General features: G+C 36.5%; 1 protein-coding gene across 3 annotated transcripts in view; it reads right to left on the minus strand.

Moving 5' to 3' along the window:
* Nucleotides 1-10,505: 10,505 nt before the first annotated feature.
* Nucleotides 10,506-20,124, minus strand: part of LOC121373243 — a 19,812-nt gene continuing 10,193 nt past the window's right edge. For 2 of the 3 annotated variants that reach the window (XM_041499750.1, XM_041499752.1), the window contains exons 2-7: nt 15,097-15,393; nt 13,970-14,164; nt 13,278-13,340; nt 11,777-11,863; nt 11,301-11,372; nt 10,506-10,833 (exon numbers count right to left, since the gene is read on the minus strand). In XM_041499750.1, the coding sequence (XP_041355684.1) occupies nt 10,764-10,833; nt 11,301-11,372; nt 11,777-11,863; nt 13,278-13,340; nt 13,970-14,164; nt 15,097-15,317 (708 nt within the window). In that variant the 5' untranslated portion in view covers nt 15,318-15,393 and the 3' untranslated portion in view covers nt 10,506-10,763. Of the gene's footprint in view, nt 10,834-11,300; nt 11,373-11,776; nt 11,864-13,277; nt 13,341-13,969; nt 14,165-15,096; nt 15,403-20,124 lie in introns of all 3 variants that reach the window. The other variant, XM_041499751.1, reaches the window with a different exon arrangement.

Raw genomic sequence — 20,124 nt, forward strand, 5'->3', positions numbered from 1 at the left:
ATTTTAAACAAGTTCAGCACATCAGTTCAGCATAGAAATGTCAATTAAACACTTATAGGAACCTCAAAAACTTGTGTAATTAACACAACTTTGAAGTTGTGCCTTTAGAAATTCTATGTTTTATGTTCTTTTTTATTAACAAAAGAAAAAATATCATAGGTGACCACGATTACCTAACTCCATTGCCTTCTAAACATTTTATTAATTAAAAAAACCTAAAGGTGAGCAATTGTCCTATTTCTCACTTTATTGGTGAGCAATTGTCCAGTGAGCAATTGTCCGCTGAGGTACTGTCCGGTGAGGTATTGTCCGGTGAGCAATTGCCCTACACTCGGCTGGATAAAAATCCTCAAATTCGGGCAAAAAAGATAGCGATATTCGGACAAAATGAACTTGCCTGAAACCTTTTCACCATGTATTTTCATCATTGTTCCCACAATATTAGTTGTAATCCATGTAAAAATGCGTAGTGGTTCGTTTGCAACCCAATATAGCCGAATTGCGTAATGTTTAAAGGGAAATTCCTGAGTTTGCCGCATTGTAAGATGTCTCCGACTAGTAAAATATTTTTACGACTAAAATTACATATTAAATATATTTTCTTGTTTAGAATATCATTGTCTGTATATTCAATGTGTTTCTGGTCAGCTTAATATTTGTAAGAAGCCCAAACTGGATTTTGTCTTTAAATAATTTCGTATGTAAAAAAAAAAAAAAGCAAAAAAAAACCCATCCTGTACTTCTATGAGGACTAGGATCGATCCCCGACGGAGGACCCATTCAGCTATTTCTCGTTTCAGCCTGTGCTCCACACCTGGCCTGGTGCTTATAAAACCTTGAGTCTAGACTCGAGACTCTAACGGAGTCTGATGCGCGGTCGGTGTGGGATCGATCCTCGTCGGTGGGCCCAATGGGCTATTTCTCGTTCCAGTCAGTGCACCACGACTGGTATACCATAGGCCGTGGTATGTACTGCCGTCTATGGGATGGTGCATATAAAAGATCCCTTGCTGCTAATCAAAAAGAGTAGCTCATGAAGTGTTTCCTTTCCCAATACTTGTGTGGTCCTTAACCATATGTCTGACGTCATATAACTGTAAATAAAATGTGTTGAGTGCGTCGTTAAATATATATATATTTTTCTAACAGTTTGAGACAGTAATGTCATGACAACGCCATGCAAATTGCGTCATTAGAGATTGAATGTTTTATAAGCACTGATTCAGGTGTCACAAAGGCCGTGGTATGTACTATCCTGTCTGTGGGATACTGCTTATGAATTTAGCGTCAAGCCTATAAACCAGGACCAAATTCATCCACACGTTTGTTGATAACGCTAGCTAGACTGGTTGTAGCTAAACATTAAACCAAATGACCACATCGAGAACCAGTCAAAATAGTTTGCAAACATTCATAGGCATACTGACAGGGATCGAAATCCTCATGGACACCAGCTGTTCTCCATTACTCACAGATTTGTTTCTCTATGCATATGAATAAAACTTTCTGACTAATCTGGTTTAATAAAAACAAAGGAATCTGGCTAAAACTTTGAACTTTACTTTTCGTTATACTGATGATCTTATATCATTCAATAATAGCAAAATAATAAATTATCTTTTATTGATTTACCCACAGGAGAAATAAACTAACCAGCTGAAGGTGTAACTTTCATACCTAGAGATTCAAGGCGACACTAGCTGGTCTCCAAACTAAGGGACGGTCCATAAATGTCAATGGTTTTCATAATCCTAACATGATCGGATTCTAAGAATTACAATTGTGACACTAGACATATAACACAAAATTTGTGACACTAAAACCAGCATCAACATGTTGGACATTTGGGGGATTCCCCAAGAGTCTATTTACTTCTTGCGCATACTTGTTTTGAAACTATCACCTTGGCTTCAGGAGTCGAAACCCCTCCATGCTCAAACAAAGTTTCTTTTTTCTCAATATATTTTCTGGGAGGGCATGATAGACCACCATATAAATTTCTCTTACTACAGGCCTGGTTAGTATTGGGTTTGACCCCCTCCCCCCCTCCCCTAATCCTAACATAAAAACATTGACTTTTATTACCAGATTATACGTGTTGGCTTTACATATTTACTGGTAGATATAAAACATTAACCCTATGCGTATTCTATTTCAGACTCACCGTGGTCGACGATGTATTGATGCAGTAGATGACAATTGTAGAGAGCGCCGCCGCAAAAACTAGCCCCCAAAATACCGATGTTATGGCCTGAAAAGCAATCAGAACATGGCGTTTACCCCCTCCCCCTTGTTTCGAATTGTAAGAAATATTGACCTTCGATGGACGATGTTATACCTGAAAAGCAATCCGAACATGGCTTTTACCACCCCCCCCCCCCCCCTTCCGAACATTGTTCGGATTGTGAAGCACATCGATATTTATGGACCGTCCCTAAGCTTTATGACAAAATGGATGACTCCAACTTTCCAACAGTAAATTTTCGAGCAATATACCTTCTGCTCCATCTTTTGGTATCTACATATCACAACTTCTAAGATATCTTAAAGAGACATACCCTAGTTTTTAAACACTAAGGAATATTTTTGACTATTAGAGCCGTTTTTGATAACTGAAATCATATTTTACTTAGATTTTATTGATTAGAGTATCCATTTCCGTACATTCGAAGTGGTTTTGGTCATCCTGGTGTTTTTAATATCGCAAAATGCATTTCCGATATTTGTAAAAACGCACGTGCGTCTGAGAAGTAACAGTTATGGAGTCGAGTTTTAGTCTATTTTAGAGGGTATTTTACCATTTCAAACTCACAGACTCATGTTTCACTCAGTCGTAACTTTATCCAAATGTGTTACAGGTTTGTGTTAATGTGTGTGTGTTAATGTGTGTTAATATTTGTGTTAATGTTAAGTGTTAATTTTTATGAGCTGAAACTAGGGTATGTCGCTTTAAGACATGCTCATTGTATTCATATTTGAAATAACGCTCTATCGTTCTGGCACAGAAGTTGTTCCGTCAGGGTTATGATGTCCAGGGACTCCTGAGGGCACTGAACACGTTTTATGGTAAACATTTGAAGGCTGTATCTACTACATACGAAGAAGGAAATGTGTTATTTAACGACGCACTCAACATATTTTATGTACGGTTATATGGTGTCAGCCATATGGTTAAGGACCACAGAGATATTGAGAGTGAAACCCGCTGTCGCCACTTCATGGGCTACTCTTTTCGATTAACAGCAAGGGATCTTTTATATGCACTATCCCATAGACAGAATAGCACATACCACGGCCTTTGATGTACCAGTTGTGGTGCACTGGCTAGAGCGAGAAATAGCACAATAGGCCCACTGACGGGATCGATCCCAAAACCGACCGCGCATCAAGCGAGCGCTCTACCACTGGGCTACGTCTCGCCCCTCTACTAAATACGATGCATAATTGACCAAAATGGTGGCTGATGCTATATTCCATATTTTGAACTTTTACATACTTTTTTTTTATATCTGTATGGTGAAACTCTTGCACATTTAGTACTTTTGTCAACATTTTAGATGAAGTGACAAAGTTGACAACTGTAGTGGCAGTATTTTATGATGGGTGCCTTCGGTGGGGCAGGATATGCTCACCTTTCGCGTACACCTGATATCATCACTGTTATGGCAGCTGTACTTATTCTGACCGGCCTATTCTCTCTAAAACATCGCTGCTGATACATTCTTGCCCCCCCCCCCCCCGCTTCCTACGCCAGTGTTAAGCAAAACAAACTTTAACTCTTTGGTGGCGGTCTTGGTGACGTCGTGGTTAAGCCATCGGACTACAGGCTGTTAGGTACAGGGTTCGCAGCAGCCCGGTACCGGCTCCAACCCAGAGCGAGTTCTTAAGGGCTCAATGGGTAGGTGTAAGGCCACTACACCTTATTCTCTCTTACTAACCACTAACCACTAACACCTAACCCCCTGTCCTGGACAGACAGCCCAGATAGTTGAGGTGTGTGCCCAGGACAGCGTGCTTGAGCCTTAAATGGATATAAGCAAGAAAATAAGTTGAAATGAATGAATGTACTGTATTTATTATAATAATGTCTGTCCGGTACTAGTTTTGATTTCGTAAACTAGTCTGGGAGTGGCAGTCCTCTTCGTGATGCCGCGAGGGGGTTGAAAACTCCAATAAAGGATCTCCTAGGGAGTGGCTGTCATACTATAGACGAGACATTAGACTCTGCTTTGTATTACGATTGTGTAGTTCAGTTCTCGTTCCAGTATATCAAAGACCATGCTATGTGCTGTCCTGTCTGTGGGATACTGTATATAAAAGATCCCTTGCTACTAATGGAAAAATATAACGTGTTTCTTCTCTTAGATTATATTTCCATTACCACAGTTTGACACCCAATAGCCGATGTATTTTTCGTGCTGGAGTGTCGTTAAACATTCATTCATTCATTCATTTTACTCTTAGACTATATATATCAAAATTACCAAATGTTTGACATCCAATAGCCGGTGATTAATAAATCAATGTGCTCTAGTGATTTCGTTAAACAAAACAAGCAAACATTGTTCAGATTTAGCCAAAAACAGTTCTCTCTCTCTCTCTCTCTCTCTCTCTCTCTCTCTCTCTCTCTCTCTCTCTCTCTCTCTCTCTCTCTCTCTCTCACACACACAAATGCACGCGCACGCACAGTCACACACACACACACACACACCACACACACACACACACACATTCAGAAACGCACGCGCGCTCACACACACGCGTACACACATTCAGGCAGACCACCATTGAGCCTAAATAGACATTTCTAGCAAGCATCGCAGAATTACCTATTTTTAACATTACATGAAATCAGGAGTGGATCTAACAGAAGGGGGGTGGAGTGGGGGGGGGGGGGGAGTTGCCCATCTGTTCTTGCATTTAAACATCGTTTCCAAACTCTCGTATAAACACCGGGATGCTAAAACACAAACTTATGTAGCTTTGCACTTAAACGTAGCGTTTTCAATCTGTCGTATAAATATCATTATGCCAAAACATCAACATTTGTAGCTTTGCACTTAAACGTAGTTTTTAAGCTGTCGTATGAACATTGGGATGTTAAAAAAACCAACATTTGTAGCTTTGCACTTAAACGTAGAGTTTTCAAGTTATCGCATAAACACCGGGATGCTTCATATTAGCAGGATAAGATTGCTTTCACTAATCCAGATGATCTCAAGATTCCATGCACCCCATCCACCCGGAAGTTCTAGATCAGACTTTGTTAAAAAGCTGCTGTTCTACGTCATTGACTTATTATTCTCTATAATGTTAGTACAGTAAAATACACTTATAACGAACATGCTTAGAACGAACTATTGCATAGAACAAACTGATCGTAAAGCCCCGTTTTATCTCCCTATACATTAATAACAAACTTATGCAAATGTGTACAACTAACTACGGTTATAACGAACTAACTATCGTGGTCCCTTCCAGTTCGTTATAGGAGTACTTTACTATATTTCCATAATTTTAAATTTCCATAAAATTGACTATTACCCAACAGCACCGTACACTGGTGAGCAGGGAAAGTCGAACCATTTAGAGGGTCAATCTCAAAATTGCATAGTGGCCAAAGTTTTTGTTGTTGTTGTTGTGAACTATAAATATTATACTTCGAATTAAAGATGCCAGATTACCAAATGTTTGGCATCCGATAGCCGATGATAAATAAATCAATGTGGTATTTCTGACTCGTAGTCATCAGAGAAAGGAAGGAAATGTTTTATTTAACGACGCACTCAACACATTTTATTGACGGTTATATGGCGTCAGACATGGTCAAGAACCACGCAGATATTGAGAGAGGAAACCCGCTGTCGCCACTTCATGGGCTACTCTTTTCGATCAGCAGCAAGGGTTCTTTTACATGCATCATTCCACAAACAGGGTAGTACATACCACGGCCTTTGATATACCAGTTGTGGTGCACTGGCTGGAACAACAATATGATATTAGATGACAGAGGAAACCCGCTACATTTTTATATTAGCTGTAAGGGAACTTTTTATATTCGCTTTCCCCCAGACAGAAAAGCACATACCACGGCATTTGAACAGTTATGATGCACTGATTGGAACGAGAAAAACCTAATCATTTGAATGGATCCAGGAAAATTTAAATTTGAATAGCATCTTCATACTAACATTGTTACAAAGAATAGACTGCTATGTAAACTGCTAGGCACCAACTACCAACTGCCAGCAGAAAGTTGGCTAACGTTCTGCTCTCATTACTTCTACGACTGTCCAGTTGTTAGTCTGAACGCTCTTACAACTCAATTCTCGTCGTATCATATAACCATTAGTTGTTAAAGGCATATTGTCACAGACCACTGACCTATTTAATGGTCTAACAAAGTATTACCTGAACAAATATAATTTGATTTGTCCCTAAATATACTTTATTCAACCATCTTCATAACCACCATACTCCATTTATTAATGATATTTTGTAAAAATAATTGAATTATGGCAATGGTCCATAATTCAAAAACTAAAATTGCTGAGAGGGTTGACATGGATTTCACTCCATCATGGTTCAGTTAAGGTGATGCAATAGCTAGATTTGGTTTCCAACAGTTAATGCAATTTTTAGTTATTATCAGTTTTTAGAGAAATAAGGTCCTTAAATCCGTGACAGTATGCCTTTAATCTGAGCGCACCCGTCGTAAGTCGGGGAGTTGGGGAATTACAACGCAACCGTCAAATTGACCAACTTTGTCGTAACAGTTGACAGTCTGAACCTAGCATAATAGTGTTGTTTTAATAAAATTACGCTGTGTATCTTTTATATACTTTACTTAAAATTTGTTTCTAAAAATTCCACCCCACCCCACATTTCTACGCCGAGTAGCTCACCATTGCAATTGTGATATTCTTGAGTTAATCAAACAAACAAACAGCGAAATGGGACACATGCAATATTGACAAAACACCTTTAATTATGTCATAAAATCACAGAAATATAACCCACATACAAACATACATAAATAAATACATAAAATTCAATGTAGTATACAGTGAAACTTCTCAAAAGCGGACACGCTAGGGACCAAGTAAAAAGTTTTAAAAGTTATCCGGTTTACAGAGAAAGTCTTCTGGACAGATATTTAAAAAGGTCCGGTTTTGAGACAATTCCGGTTTACAGAGTGTCCAGTTTTGAGAGGTTTCACAGTATTACTATCTGCTATTCAAAACAAGTTAACCATCAACAGTTTATTGAACCGTAAATTTAATATAAATATTGTGTAAAGTATTTAAATAAATACATAAATTATAAAACATATGAAAATGCATGGATAATGAACACAAATTTATATGTTAACAATACGGTGTAGAATTTAATAATTCTCTTTAACAGGTAACACATTAAAAAGCAACAAGAAGAAAGACTGATTTTTAATAACGATTATAACCACCTGTTGCTTTAAAGGGACATTCCCGAGCTTGCTGCATTGTAAGATGTTTCCGACTGATAAAATAGTTCTACGATTAAAGTTACATGTTAAATATATTTTCTTGTTTAGAATATCAGTGTCTGCATATTCAATGTGTTTCTGGTCATCTCAATATTTGTAAGAAGCCCAAACTGGACTTTGTCTTCAAATAATTTCGTACGTACGAAAAAACAAAATTTTACGAAATCAAATGAAATTTAACCTAGTACAAATATTAGAACTATCACAAACACATTTAATCTACAGCCACTAATATTTTATGCAGAAAAAATATATTTGATATGTAATTACAATCGTTGAAAAGTATCTGTTAGTCGATAGCAGCAAACTCGGGAATGTCCCTTTAAGACATTCAGAACAACGAAGTCGCATAGTGTTGACCAACCTATAGGATTACTTGCCACTCTTCTTATAAAATATATTTAGTGACCCGTACCTAGTTCTGAGTAGTATATTACAATATGTATTAAAGTTTAAGGTTTGTGTTGCTTAACGACACCACCAGAGCACATTAATTTATTAATCATCGGCTATTTTTTTTTTTTACATATAGTCTTAGAGAGGAAACCCGCTACATTTTTCTGTTAGTAGCAAAAGATATTTTATATGCACCATCCCACAGACAGGATATCACATACCACGGCCTTTGAGATACCAGTCGTGGTGCACTGGCTGGAACAAGAAATAACCCAATGTGCCCACTGATGGGGATCGATCCCAGACCGACCGCGCATCAAGCAAGCGCTTTTCCGGTGGGCTACATCCCGTCTGGTATTCGAGTACTATTTAATGTTCATTGTTTACCCAGTTGAATTGAATATTTCCACTATAACACGTCAACATACACGAACAGTAACATTAAAATAATCTAGTACATCTGTCTCATTGTTTTAGATGAAGTAACAGACTTGACAGCTGTGGTGGCAGTACTCATGATGGGGTATCATCGGTAGGGAAGGATATGCTCAACTTTCGCGTACACCTGATATTATCACTGTTTTGACAGTGATTCATGAGTGCATGCTATCACAGCTATATTTATTCCAATGAGTTCAGTCCTGTATAAATTTTGTTTTAACAAACTAGTGGCAGTCCTCTTTTGGGTGATGCATGGAGGATGTAAAGGATCTCTATGGGAGTGACAGTCATCATATAGATAGATCCATGGAATCAACCACTATTTTGCTAAACACCCATTCGACTCTGCATTGTGCAGAGATACGGTTTCGACAATGGATAACAGTTTTCTCGTTCAGATTGCTGGGACAATAAACAGTAAAAAACCAAAACACTCCCCAACCCCCTCACCCCCCCCCCCGAAAAAACCCTAAACAAAAACACCAGCATGACTCTTCTACATTTCTCAGAAACAAACGAAACTGTTTTGTTTAACTACACCACTAGAACACCTTGATTTATTTACCATCTGTTATTGGACGTCAAACATTTGGTAATTTTCGACATATAGGAAACCCGCTACCTCTTTCCACTATAGTAGTAGCAAGAGATCGTTTATATGCACCATCCCACAAGACAGAAAAAATACATACCACGGCCTTTAATAGACTGGCTTGAATGACCCAATGGCCACTACACCGACTTCTCTCTCACTACCGGCCTCGGTGGCGTCGTGGTAGGCCATCGATCTACAGGCTGGTAAGTACTGGGTTCGGATCCCAGTCGAGGCATGGGATTTTTAATCCAGATACCGACTCCAAACCCTGAGTGAGTGCTCCGCAAGGCTCAATGGGTAGGTGTAAATCACTTGCACATAACTGGTTCAACAAAGGCCATGGTTTGTGCTATCCTGCCTGTGGGAAGCGTAAATAAAAGATCCCTTGCTGCTAATCGGAAGAGTAGCCCATGTAGTGGCGACAGCGGGTTTCCTCTCAAAATCTGTGTGGTCCTTAACCATATGTCTGACGCCATATAACCGTAAATAAAATGTGTTGAGTGCGTCATTAAATAAAACATTTCTTTCTTTCTCTCTCTCACTAACAACTACCAGCCTCGATAGTGTAGTGGCTTACCGGTACCTGCTCCCACCTAGAGCGAGTTCAACGACTCACTGACTTCTTTCTCATTAGCCACTAACAACTTTTCACTAACCCACTGTCCTGGACAGACAGTGCAGATGGCGGAGATTCGCGCCCAGGGCAGCGTGCTTGAACGTTAACTGGGTATAAACACGAAAATAACTTTTAAAAAAATGAGTAAATGAAAGGACTAACCATTAACCCATTGTACTGGATATACAGCGCAGATAGCTGAGGTGTATCCAGGACAGCGTGCTTGAACCGTAACTTGATATAAGCATGAAAATAAGTTAAAACAAACAAACAAATGAATGAAAATACAAATGATTTGTTTAGCCAATCGTCTTACGGAACACAAATCGATAAGGTCTACAGAATTCACGACCACGGTATTCACTTCTGCTCATTCTTTAACATCTCATCACTGTGATCTTTATGAGCGATCACGTGACTGGCTAATCGCAATGTCACGTGACACGTTATGGCCTAAACTCTTTCTTCAAAACAGTGTCATTATTCTGCGAAAACAAACGCTTACAAACTTCCTTTCCTGCAAATCCTGAAACCCACATCGGTATCTCACATTCTAAATCGTATAACCGTACACAAGAGTCCAATGGCTGTTTCAACATGGTTATTTCATATTGGATAGCTGTACAGTTATGTTGTATATAACGTCACATCAACATGTTACCTAACCAGCGCCTATTACACGTTAATTACGGTAGTCGAGACGCTTGGCCTAGAGAAGCTATTCTAAAAATACCCTCTGACGTCAGACAAGCTATGCTTCCTGATAGTAGCAGCAAGTTGTCTTTTACACACATTTTCTAAAGTCAGGACGGCACATATCACGGACTTTGATATAGCAGGTCTGCTGTTGAGAATCACACCTGTGATTCATCACACTTCCGGCGAAAGTGATCGAACTTCATTGCAGTTAGCTTCTAAAGTCAGGACGGCACATATCACGGACTTTGATATAGCAGGTCTGCTGTTGAGAATCACACCTGTGATTCATCACACTTCCGGCGAAAGTGATCGAACTTCATTGCAGTTAGCTTCTAAAGCTTCTAAAGCTTGGAATACACGAAAACCATTCGAAATCATTTCTCCTTGCAAATGTCAAGTTGTTAATTCAGCTTTACTCTTTTGTTTTCCCCACCATGTTATGTCTGCTTGAAGTCCTGTACTGGAAGAAGTTTTTGAACAAACTGTTCAGTTTAAAGTCGTGTATATGGTTCTAGGTATCGCAGTTGTCTGCCTTGTTCATTTCCATATTCTGCTCTTGGCCTAAAATAACAAAACAACACAACATGTTAATTATATAAAAAATAAATAAACTATATTTAATAAATGTATTATATTTACAATTTTAAAAAATATATTTAATAATCCATTTAATTTTTTAAAATAAAACTACACCATACTCATTTAATATTTAAAACAAAATTACATAACAATTAAATAATAAAAATAAAAATGTATTACATCAAAACAGGCATCATTTAATTTAATTATTTAAATGATTTATTTCAAATACTCTACATAAGGAATTACATTTAGAAAAAAAACTACTTTGTGTACTGGCGGAAATGCCTTAATGCTTTGATAAATAATTATAAATATATTAAATTTATAAAACAAAAAGTAAATATAAAACAGATTCAATGGAAACATGACCGATCGAGAATTAAAAGCTAATCATCTCAATAATTAAACATTGTACATGCAAAGAGACAGAAGCTGTTGTAACTTACGTTTGTAATCTTGTTGGATATCTTTCACTGGCTAAATCTGGATTCTCAGAAGGATGCGAAATATAGCACAGCCTGAATAATAATAATAATAATAATAATAATAATAATAATAATAATAATAATAATATTAATATTAATAATAATAATATTATTATTATTATTAATACTAGTTACTAATAATAATAACATTAATAATAGTAACAATAACAATAATTATTATTAGAATATTTTGAACATTATAAATACATATTATTGTTATGACAATCATTATAACAATTGAATAATAATAATAATAATAATAATAATAATAATAATAATAATGATGATAATAATAGTAATAAGAATAATAATATTAATAGTAAAGAAAATAAATAAATAATAATAATAGTAATAAAAGTAGTAGTAGTAGTAGTAGTAGTAGTAGTAGTAGTAGTAGTAGTAGTAGTAGTAGTAGTAGTAGTAGTAATAATACTAACCCTTCAGTAGACGCGGATAGTGTGACGTCAGAGAACTGGTTATCCCAATTTTCTCGGTAATTACTAGCAAGGTTCAGAGGTTCCAACCTGTAGGAAAGATATTAAATAAGTTAATATGCAGTGTTTTCTCCTGGCCTTAAACACTACACAAACACAACAGCTCTTTCAATATTATCTAGTTTTTTTTGTATCTGAACTCAACATGATTTACAGTCAGGGCGTAGTCTACGGCATATGAGGATATATACATACAACAGTCAGTATAACTGTAACAAGATGGTAGGTGTACATTAATGTACATAAGTAGAAAGATGCACAAACATACACAGAATATCAGCTGTAAACGGATATTTAACGACACCACTAGAGCACATTAATTGGATGTCAAACATTTGTCAATTCATACTCGTAGTCATCAGAGGAAACTCGCTACATTTTTCGATTAGCAGCAAGGGATATTTTCCCACAGACAGGAAAGCACATACCACGGTCTTTGACCAGTTGTGGTGCACTGGTTGGAACGAGAAAAAACCCAATCAGTTGATTGGATCCATCGAGGTGGTTCGATCCTGCGACCGACGCAAGCACCTCGGGCGATCACTCAACCGACTGAGCTAAATCCCGTCCAACAGATATAGTGAACTGCTTCGACCACAACTGAATTTATTAAATTTCTTGAAATAATTATTACATATAAAATCATTTGTTATGAAAATATTGGTCACAATTATCTGTTTTTATTTATGAATAAAAGCTTTTCAAGTTACGAATTACGTAACTTTTCACAACCCATCACTCCCCTCTCCACATGACAGTCCTCCTATAGGAGGTGAACGAAGGATGAAACGCCCTGCTACATATCCTCCTAAGGATGAATACTTGATAATGGATCACGAAAGCAATCGCGACGTTGCATAACATCTTTTCTTCTCTGCCATGTGCAGAGATACGACTTTGATATGGGAATACGGTTTTGTCGTTCAGATTTTGTTACGTCTCCTGTGATACCCCACCCATCAAGAGCGTTTCGTAATTGTTTAACTGCCCCTACAGTTAAAAGTTTGTTTTGTTTAACGACACCACTAGAGCACATTGATTTAATAATCTTGGCTATTGGATGTCAAACCTTTGGTAATTTTAACATGTAGTCTTAGATAGGAAACCCGCTACATTTTTCAATTATTAGCAATGGATCTTTTATATACACCATCCCGGGATAGCACATACCACGGCCTTTGATATACCAGTCGTGGTGCACTGGCTGTAACGATACATAGCCTAATGGGCCCACCGACGGGAATCGATCCCAGACCGACCGCGCATCAAGCGAGCGCTTTACCACTGGGCTAAACCCCTCTCCTTGCCCCTACAGAGTCGGCATATTTCGTTTCGTTTCTTAGTATATTGAACCAAATGCTTCATGAAAACGGCCACAATTCAGAATAAAACTATTGAAATATGTGAGGGTGTTCTTTAAATTAAATTACAGTCTGGTACTTACGGATCTGTTGATCGATTTGAAAGTACTGAAATCAGATCGTCATTGATTCGATCACTGGAAACACTGAAATAATAATAAAACAAATTAACATTAATATAGGCTCAGTGGGAACATGAATTTATTATTAGTAAGACTATGAAATTAAATTTTAAAAAAAAGAAAAGAATGTGAATTTATGATCAGTGAAAAAAACTAAAATTAAATAAAAATGAACGTCAACTTGTGACCAGTGGAAATACTAAATTAAAACAAAATTAATGCGAACTTTTGATCTGTGGAAATACGGAAATTAAATCAAAATGTACTTGAGCTTATGTTCAGCAGAAATACTGAAATTATTTCAAAATAGCAAAAGAAGGAATATATTAATTAATAATAAACTACAACTGAAAACAATTAATTTAATTCAATTTATAAATATATAAATTAATCTAAATGAAGTAAAACTATTATTTATTTATTTATTTATTTATTTATTTATTTATTAGTTCATTAGTTCATAAATTAATATGTTGTTTGTAAAAAAAATTCAGTTGGATATAAACCTGGGGAAGCTGCTTACCTTAGTTTATTTATTTATTAATTATATTATTTATTTATACATTTATTATTTATTTATTTATTAGTTTATTAAAATTAATAAGTTCTTTAAAAAGAAATCAATTGGTTATAAACCTGAGGAAGCTGCTTACCTGAGTCCGGTCGTGATTGGTGCCTGTAGTCTGAAGTTGCCATAGAGACCTGCGTGTTTTGACGGCAGGCTGGCCTGGGAATAGTACGTCATTTTCGTGTTGTCACTGGCGCTGTCAGTCCAGTCGTCAAGGGTAGATTGCCTTGACGACGCGCGTGACATTTGAGAGATAGGCGTGCCGGGAGCCACCAAATTACTGAAATACAAAATGTGGATTATATAAGTCACGATTTTGACCAACGCATTCTTGTTAGTGTTTAATTAGGAAACAAATAAAATTGTTCGAATTTTCTAGAAAAACGAAATGATCAGAACTGGTATTTTGTTATGTTCTTCGTCAGTATGTGAGATAATCTGAGGCGTGTGTGAAGCGAAAGGTTCGGGGGACGAAACCCCTCTCTGTTCGAACACATTTTCTTCTTCTCTTTTCAATACATTTTAACCGGTAGAAGCAACACATTAATGTTATGGGTTTGTGAGCACTGTCTTCTAGCGTCAAATGTTTTTCCATTTTTATTGAAAGAAAAAGAACAAGAAGAAGAAGAACAACAACAACAACAAGAACAACAAGAAGAAGAAGAAGAAAAAAGAACAAGAAGAAAAAGAAGAAAAGAAGAAGAAGAAGAAGAAAAATAATAATAATAATAATAAGAAGAAAATAGAATTAAAAAAATATATATGCAGACATAAGTAAACAAAAATCATTTGATGATAATGTGCGTGTACCCTAATTATTATTTTTCACATGGTGAGTAACTGTTTATCATAATGTGTATTTCGTTTAAATAGCACCACCCCCACTAAAAATATGGGTGGCAACTACCTAGAAAACCATAAACCCTGGAACAGTCACTCAGTCAACGTTTGGCACGAGCTTATATCCACTGAAGGTTCAAGCACGTCTGTGGTGGGCATATCCACAATTATTATATTTTACATGGTGAGTTTGTCATAATGCGTATTTAATTTAAATACGGCTCCCCCCAATAAAAAATGTGGGCGGCAGCTATCTAAAAAAAAAAAAAAAATCTTAAAATTACACCCACGGAAGGTTCAAGCACGACTGTATTGGGCACATCCTCCGACTGTCATGGAGGATGTGTCCAAGACACGGGGCTAACAACTCACCCATTTTTCTCATCGACGACTGCTTTCTTGTGTATGGTCCGCTCTTTTCGCTTTTGTTTTAACCTCGGCATTGTCACTCTGAGTATTAACGCCACAATCCCCAACAACGCTATGGCGGTCACAGTCCCAACCACTACAAACTCCACCTCAGTGAGTCCGCCGATGAAAGTAGTCCCGCCGCTACGCTTGATCGATGTGTCTCCATATGTGTAGTTACTCATTGTTTTGAATTAACTGACGTTTACAGGCTTGCTATACAGGTTTGTCTTGTCTTAAAGTAGAGTTCACGTATTCAGGCTGGAATAAGAGAAAGGAAGGTTAGTTGAAGAACACCCCAGCTCATTGTTTCAAATGACAAAGCAATTAGGTGTTAAAGGGACATTCCCGACTTTGCTGTAATTTTTAAGATGTTATTGACTAACAGACACTTTTTAACGATTGTAATTACATATCAAACATATTTTTCTGCATAAATTATTAGTGGCTGTATATTAAACGTGTTTCTGATATTTGTACTAGGTTAAATTTCATCTTATTTCCTAAAATATTGTTTTTTCGTACGTACGAAATTATTTGAAGACAAAATCCAGTTTGGGCTTCTTACACTAAGACGACCAGAAACACATCAAATATACAGATGCTGATATTCTAAACAAGAAAATATATTTAATATGTAAGTTTAATCGTAAAAATATTTTATTAGTCGGAAACTTCTTATAATGCAGCAAACTCAGGAATGTCCCTTTAAACATATTATCTAGATAGAAATAGAAAAAAAAAGAAGGATTTTGTCTTTTTCTTCTCCCATAACACTCAGCAAGCCTTAGAATAAAGAAGTAATAATAATAATAAAAAAATAATAATAAAAAAAACCCCCACAGGGAAAGAGTCACTCACTAATACATTTTTAAAAACAATAAATAAGCCACTCACTCACTGTTTCACTCACTCACTCACGAAGCCAACTACTCAGCCAGTCAACAAACCAATCAGCCAGTCAATTAACGTGTATATATATATATATATACTTAATTAATAACGTACTAATTTACTTACTTATGTACGTATTTACTTAACTATTACGTATTTAGTTACGTACCTATTGACTTACTTTCAAAAAAAAAATTCTTTCTTTCTTTCTTTGCTTATTTTTAAATATATTTTATTTGTAATTGAAATACACAAGAATAAATCTCATATCAGATCGTGGCACTTAACAAAAATTGTCAAACTAGAAATAAGTACGCCCCAGGCAAAATGTACTTCGCCAATCTATGTAGGCGATCAAAGCGTACATCTGTGTGCCAGGAGTACAGACAGAAACTAGTTTTACACTTGGAATTTATTTCGTCTGGTCACATAACTCCGTGATTTTTACTTGTGTATTAATACGCGAACACATTAAAACTCTAAAAATTCGCCTTTTTTTTTTTTTATCGAACAACTAGCCCAACCTGCTTTAAAAACAACTTTGCACGACAAACACCCGTGGAAGGCGACGACGACCGCGCGACAGTAAATTATTCAGCTTTCGGGTTTCTACCTGACTGTTTGTCTACGGGTCTAGCAGTTCATTTCCATCGACAGCTGCTTGTATAGGAAATAGTGCAGGGGTGGTGACGGTGGTGGTGGGTGGTGTTGGTGGTGGTGGTGTTGACGGTGGTGGCGGTGGTGCTGTGTGTGTGTGTGCGTGTGTGTGTATGTATGTGTGTGTGTGTGTGTGTATGTGCGCGTGTGTGTGTGTGTGTGTGTAAAAAATCAATGTGCTCTAGTGGCGTCGTTAAATAAAACAAACTTTATATATGTTTGTTAAACAAAATTAACTAAAATTAACTATTAGTAAATACGCCTACTTAACGCTGTGCCACTTTCTGTCTTTCTCTCCGTCTGTCTCACAATATCGGCTATTACCATATACACTGACCTGCATAATGCACTATATGTCTGTCTGTCTGTCTGCCAGTTTGTTTAACTCTTATTAAATATCTTCATAGCATGGTGTGTCTGTCTTCCCAACATTATTAGTTACAAGATGTACTATATTTATATATATTTAAAGGGATATTCCTGAGTTTGCTCCACTTTTTAAGATGTTATCGACTAACAGAGACTTTTTAACTATTGAAATTACATATCAAATATATTTTTCTGCATACAATATTAGTAGCTGTATATTAAACGAGTTTCTGGTCGTTCTAATATTTGTACTAGGTTAAATTTCATTTTATTTCCAAAAATATAATTTTTTCGTACGTACGAAATTATTTGAAGACAAAATCCAGTTTGGGGTTCTTACAAATATTAAGACGCCAAGGAACTCATTGAATATACAGACACTGATATTCTAAACCAAAAACTATATTTAATATGTAAGTTTAATCGTAGCAATATTTTATTAGTGGAAAACATTGTACAATGAAGCAAACTCAGGAATGTCCCTTTAATGACATTGTCTGTCTGTCTGAATAACAAGATTAACTTTTACTATATTCCTACATATGTACTATTACTATATATCTACATATGTACTATTACTATATATCTACATATGTACTATTACAATATATCTACATATGTACTATTACTATATACCTACAGAGGGCAGGACGTAACCCAGTGGCAAAGCGCTCACTTGATGCGCGGTCGGTTTGGGATCGATCCGCGTTGGTGTGCCGATTGAGCTATTTCTCGCTCTAGCCAGTGCACCACGACTGGTATACCAAAGGCCATGGTATGCACTATCCTGTCTATAGGATGGCGCATATAAAAGATCCCTTGCGACTAATGGAACAATTTAGCAGGTTTCCTCTCTAAGACTATATGTCAGAATTTCCAAATGTTTGACATCCAATAGCCGATGATAAATCTATGTACTATATATACCTACATTGGTATGTACTGTCCTGTCGATGACATGCCGCATATAAAAGGTCCCTTGCTACTAATAACATTTTGTTTAGCGTGTTTCCTCTCTAAGACTGTCAGAATTTCCAAATGTTTGACATCCAATAGCCGATGATAAATCAATGTGCTCTAGTGGTTTCGTTAAACAAATATATATATATATATATTATATATATATATATATATATAATATATATATATATATATATATACACCTACATTGGTATGTACTGTCCTGTCTATGAGATGCCGCATATAAAAGAAATCTTGCTACTAATAATTGTTTTTAGCGGGTTTCTTCACTAAGACTATCTGTCAGAATTACGAAATGTTTGACATCCAATAGGCGATAATAAATCAATGTGCTCTAGTGATATCGTTAAACAAATATACACATAACAATGTTTCTAACAACATGCACTATAACTATATACCTACATAATGCCATGTATGTATGTCTGTCCGCTCCTTCCAGTGTAGTAAATGTCTGACTAATATTTCCTACATTAAGTGCCAACTTTAACATGCTACTTAATAACCATGTTGCCCTATTTAAACCCGCCGATCAACAGACAAAGGCGTTAATAGTCTCCATTCCACGAGTCATAGAGCTATAACACGTCTTTCAATTCTATACATAGATAATCAAGTCAATTGTTTTTTGTAATAAAATATTACTTTGGCATAATATTTATGAGTCATATACTGAACCGTATTCGAAACGCAGCACACCTTCTTTAAACCCAAATTGAGACAGAGACAGACAGACAGACAGACAGACAGACAGACAGATAGACAAACAGATAAATACTATCTGTATTTATGTCTAACCTTGTGTACTTATTGAAACATACAATAATTTAATATAAGATATACTAATTTAATAATATAAAATGAAAACATACAAGCCACTCATTTAGAGCTATGAGACACTATTAAAGGGACATTCTTGAGTTTGCTGCATTTTTAAAAGATGTTATCGACTAACAGAGGCTTTTTAACGATTGTAATTACATATCAAACAAATTTTTCTGCGTAAAGTATTAGTGGCTGTATATTAAACATGTTTCTGATCGTTCTAATATTTGTACTAGATTAAATTTCATTTTATTTACTAAAATATGTTTTTTTCGTACGTACGAAATTATTTGAAGACAAAATCCAGTTTGGGCTTCTTACAAATATGAAGACGACCAGAAACACATTGAGTATACAGACTCCGATATTCTAAACCAGAAAATATATTTAATATGTAAGTTTAATCGTAGAACTATTTTATTAGTCGGAAACATCTTACAATGCAGCAAACTCAGGAATGTCCCTTTAAATGATTATCAGAAGTATTTTAAAAGGTTTTTCGGTAAAAGGAATTTCGGTAAAGCAACCATAGCAAGATTTGAGTCCGCTAGATGGAGCAGTTATCGAGAACGTGACGACAGCTGGGTTACGGTCGTTGAACTTACAGGACACTGAATTATATAATGGAATTGAAAAACTAATCCTGCTTTAAGACAAATGAAGAAGGAAGGAAATGTTTTATTTAACGGCGCACCCAACACATTTTTATTTACGGTTATATGGCGTCAGGCATATGGTTAAGTACCACACAGATATTGAGAGAGGAAACCCACTGTCGCCACTTCATGGGTTACTCTTTTCGATTAGCAGTAAGGGATCTTTTATTTGCACCATCCCACAGACAGGATAGTACATACCACGGCCTTTGTTACACCAGTTGTGGAGCACTGGCTGGGACGAGAAATAGCCCAATGGGTCCACCGACGGGGATCGATCCTAGACCGACCGCGCATCAAGCGAACGCTATACTACTGGGTTACGCCTCGCCCCTAAAACAAATGCTAAAAATGCTAAATATATTGAATAGAATATATTGAATATATTGAACAATAAAGAGATGAGCATAGAATAAAATGTGTTGTGTATTGATTTTGGTGTAATTTGAAATATATACACGTATAAACCAGCATATATGTCTTTTGGACTGTCCCTCGTACGTACACACACACACACACACACACACACACACGCACGCGCGCGCGCACGCACGCACGCACGCACGATCGCACACACACACATACACAATAAAGTGGCAACGTTTGGCCT

This window comes from Gigantopelta aegis, chromosome 5 (assembly GCF_016097555.1).
Source record: "Gigantopelta aegis isolate Gae_Host chromosome 5, Gae_host_genome, whole genome shotgun sequence".
Taxonomy (NCBI): Eukaryota; Metazoa; Mollusca; class Gastropoda; order Neomphalida; family Peltospiridae; genus Gigantopelta; species Gigantopelta aegis.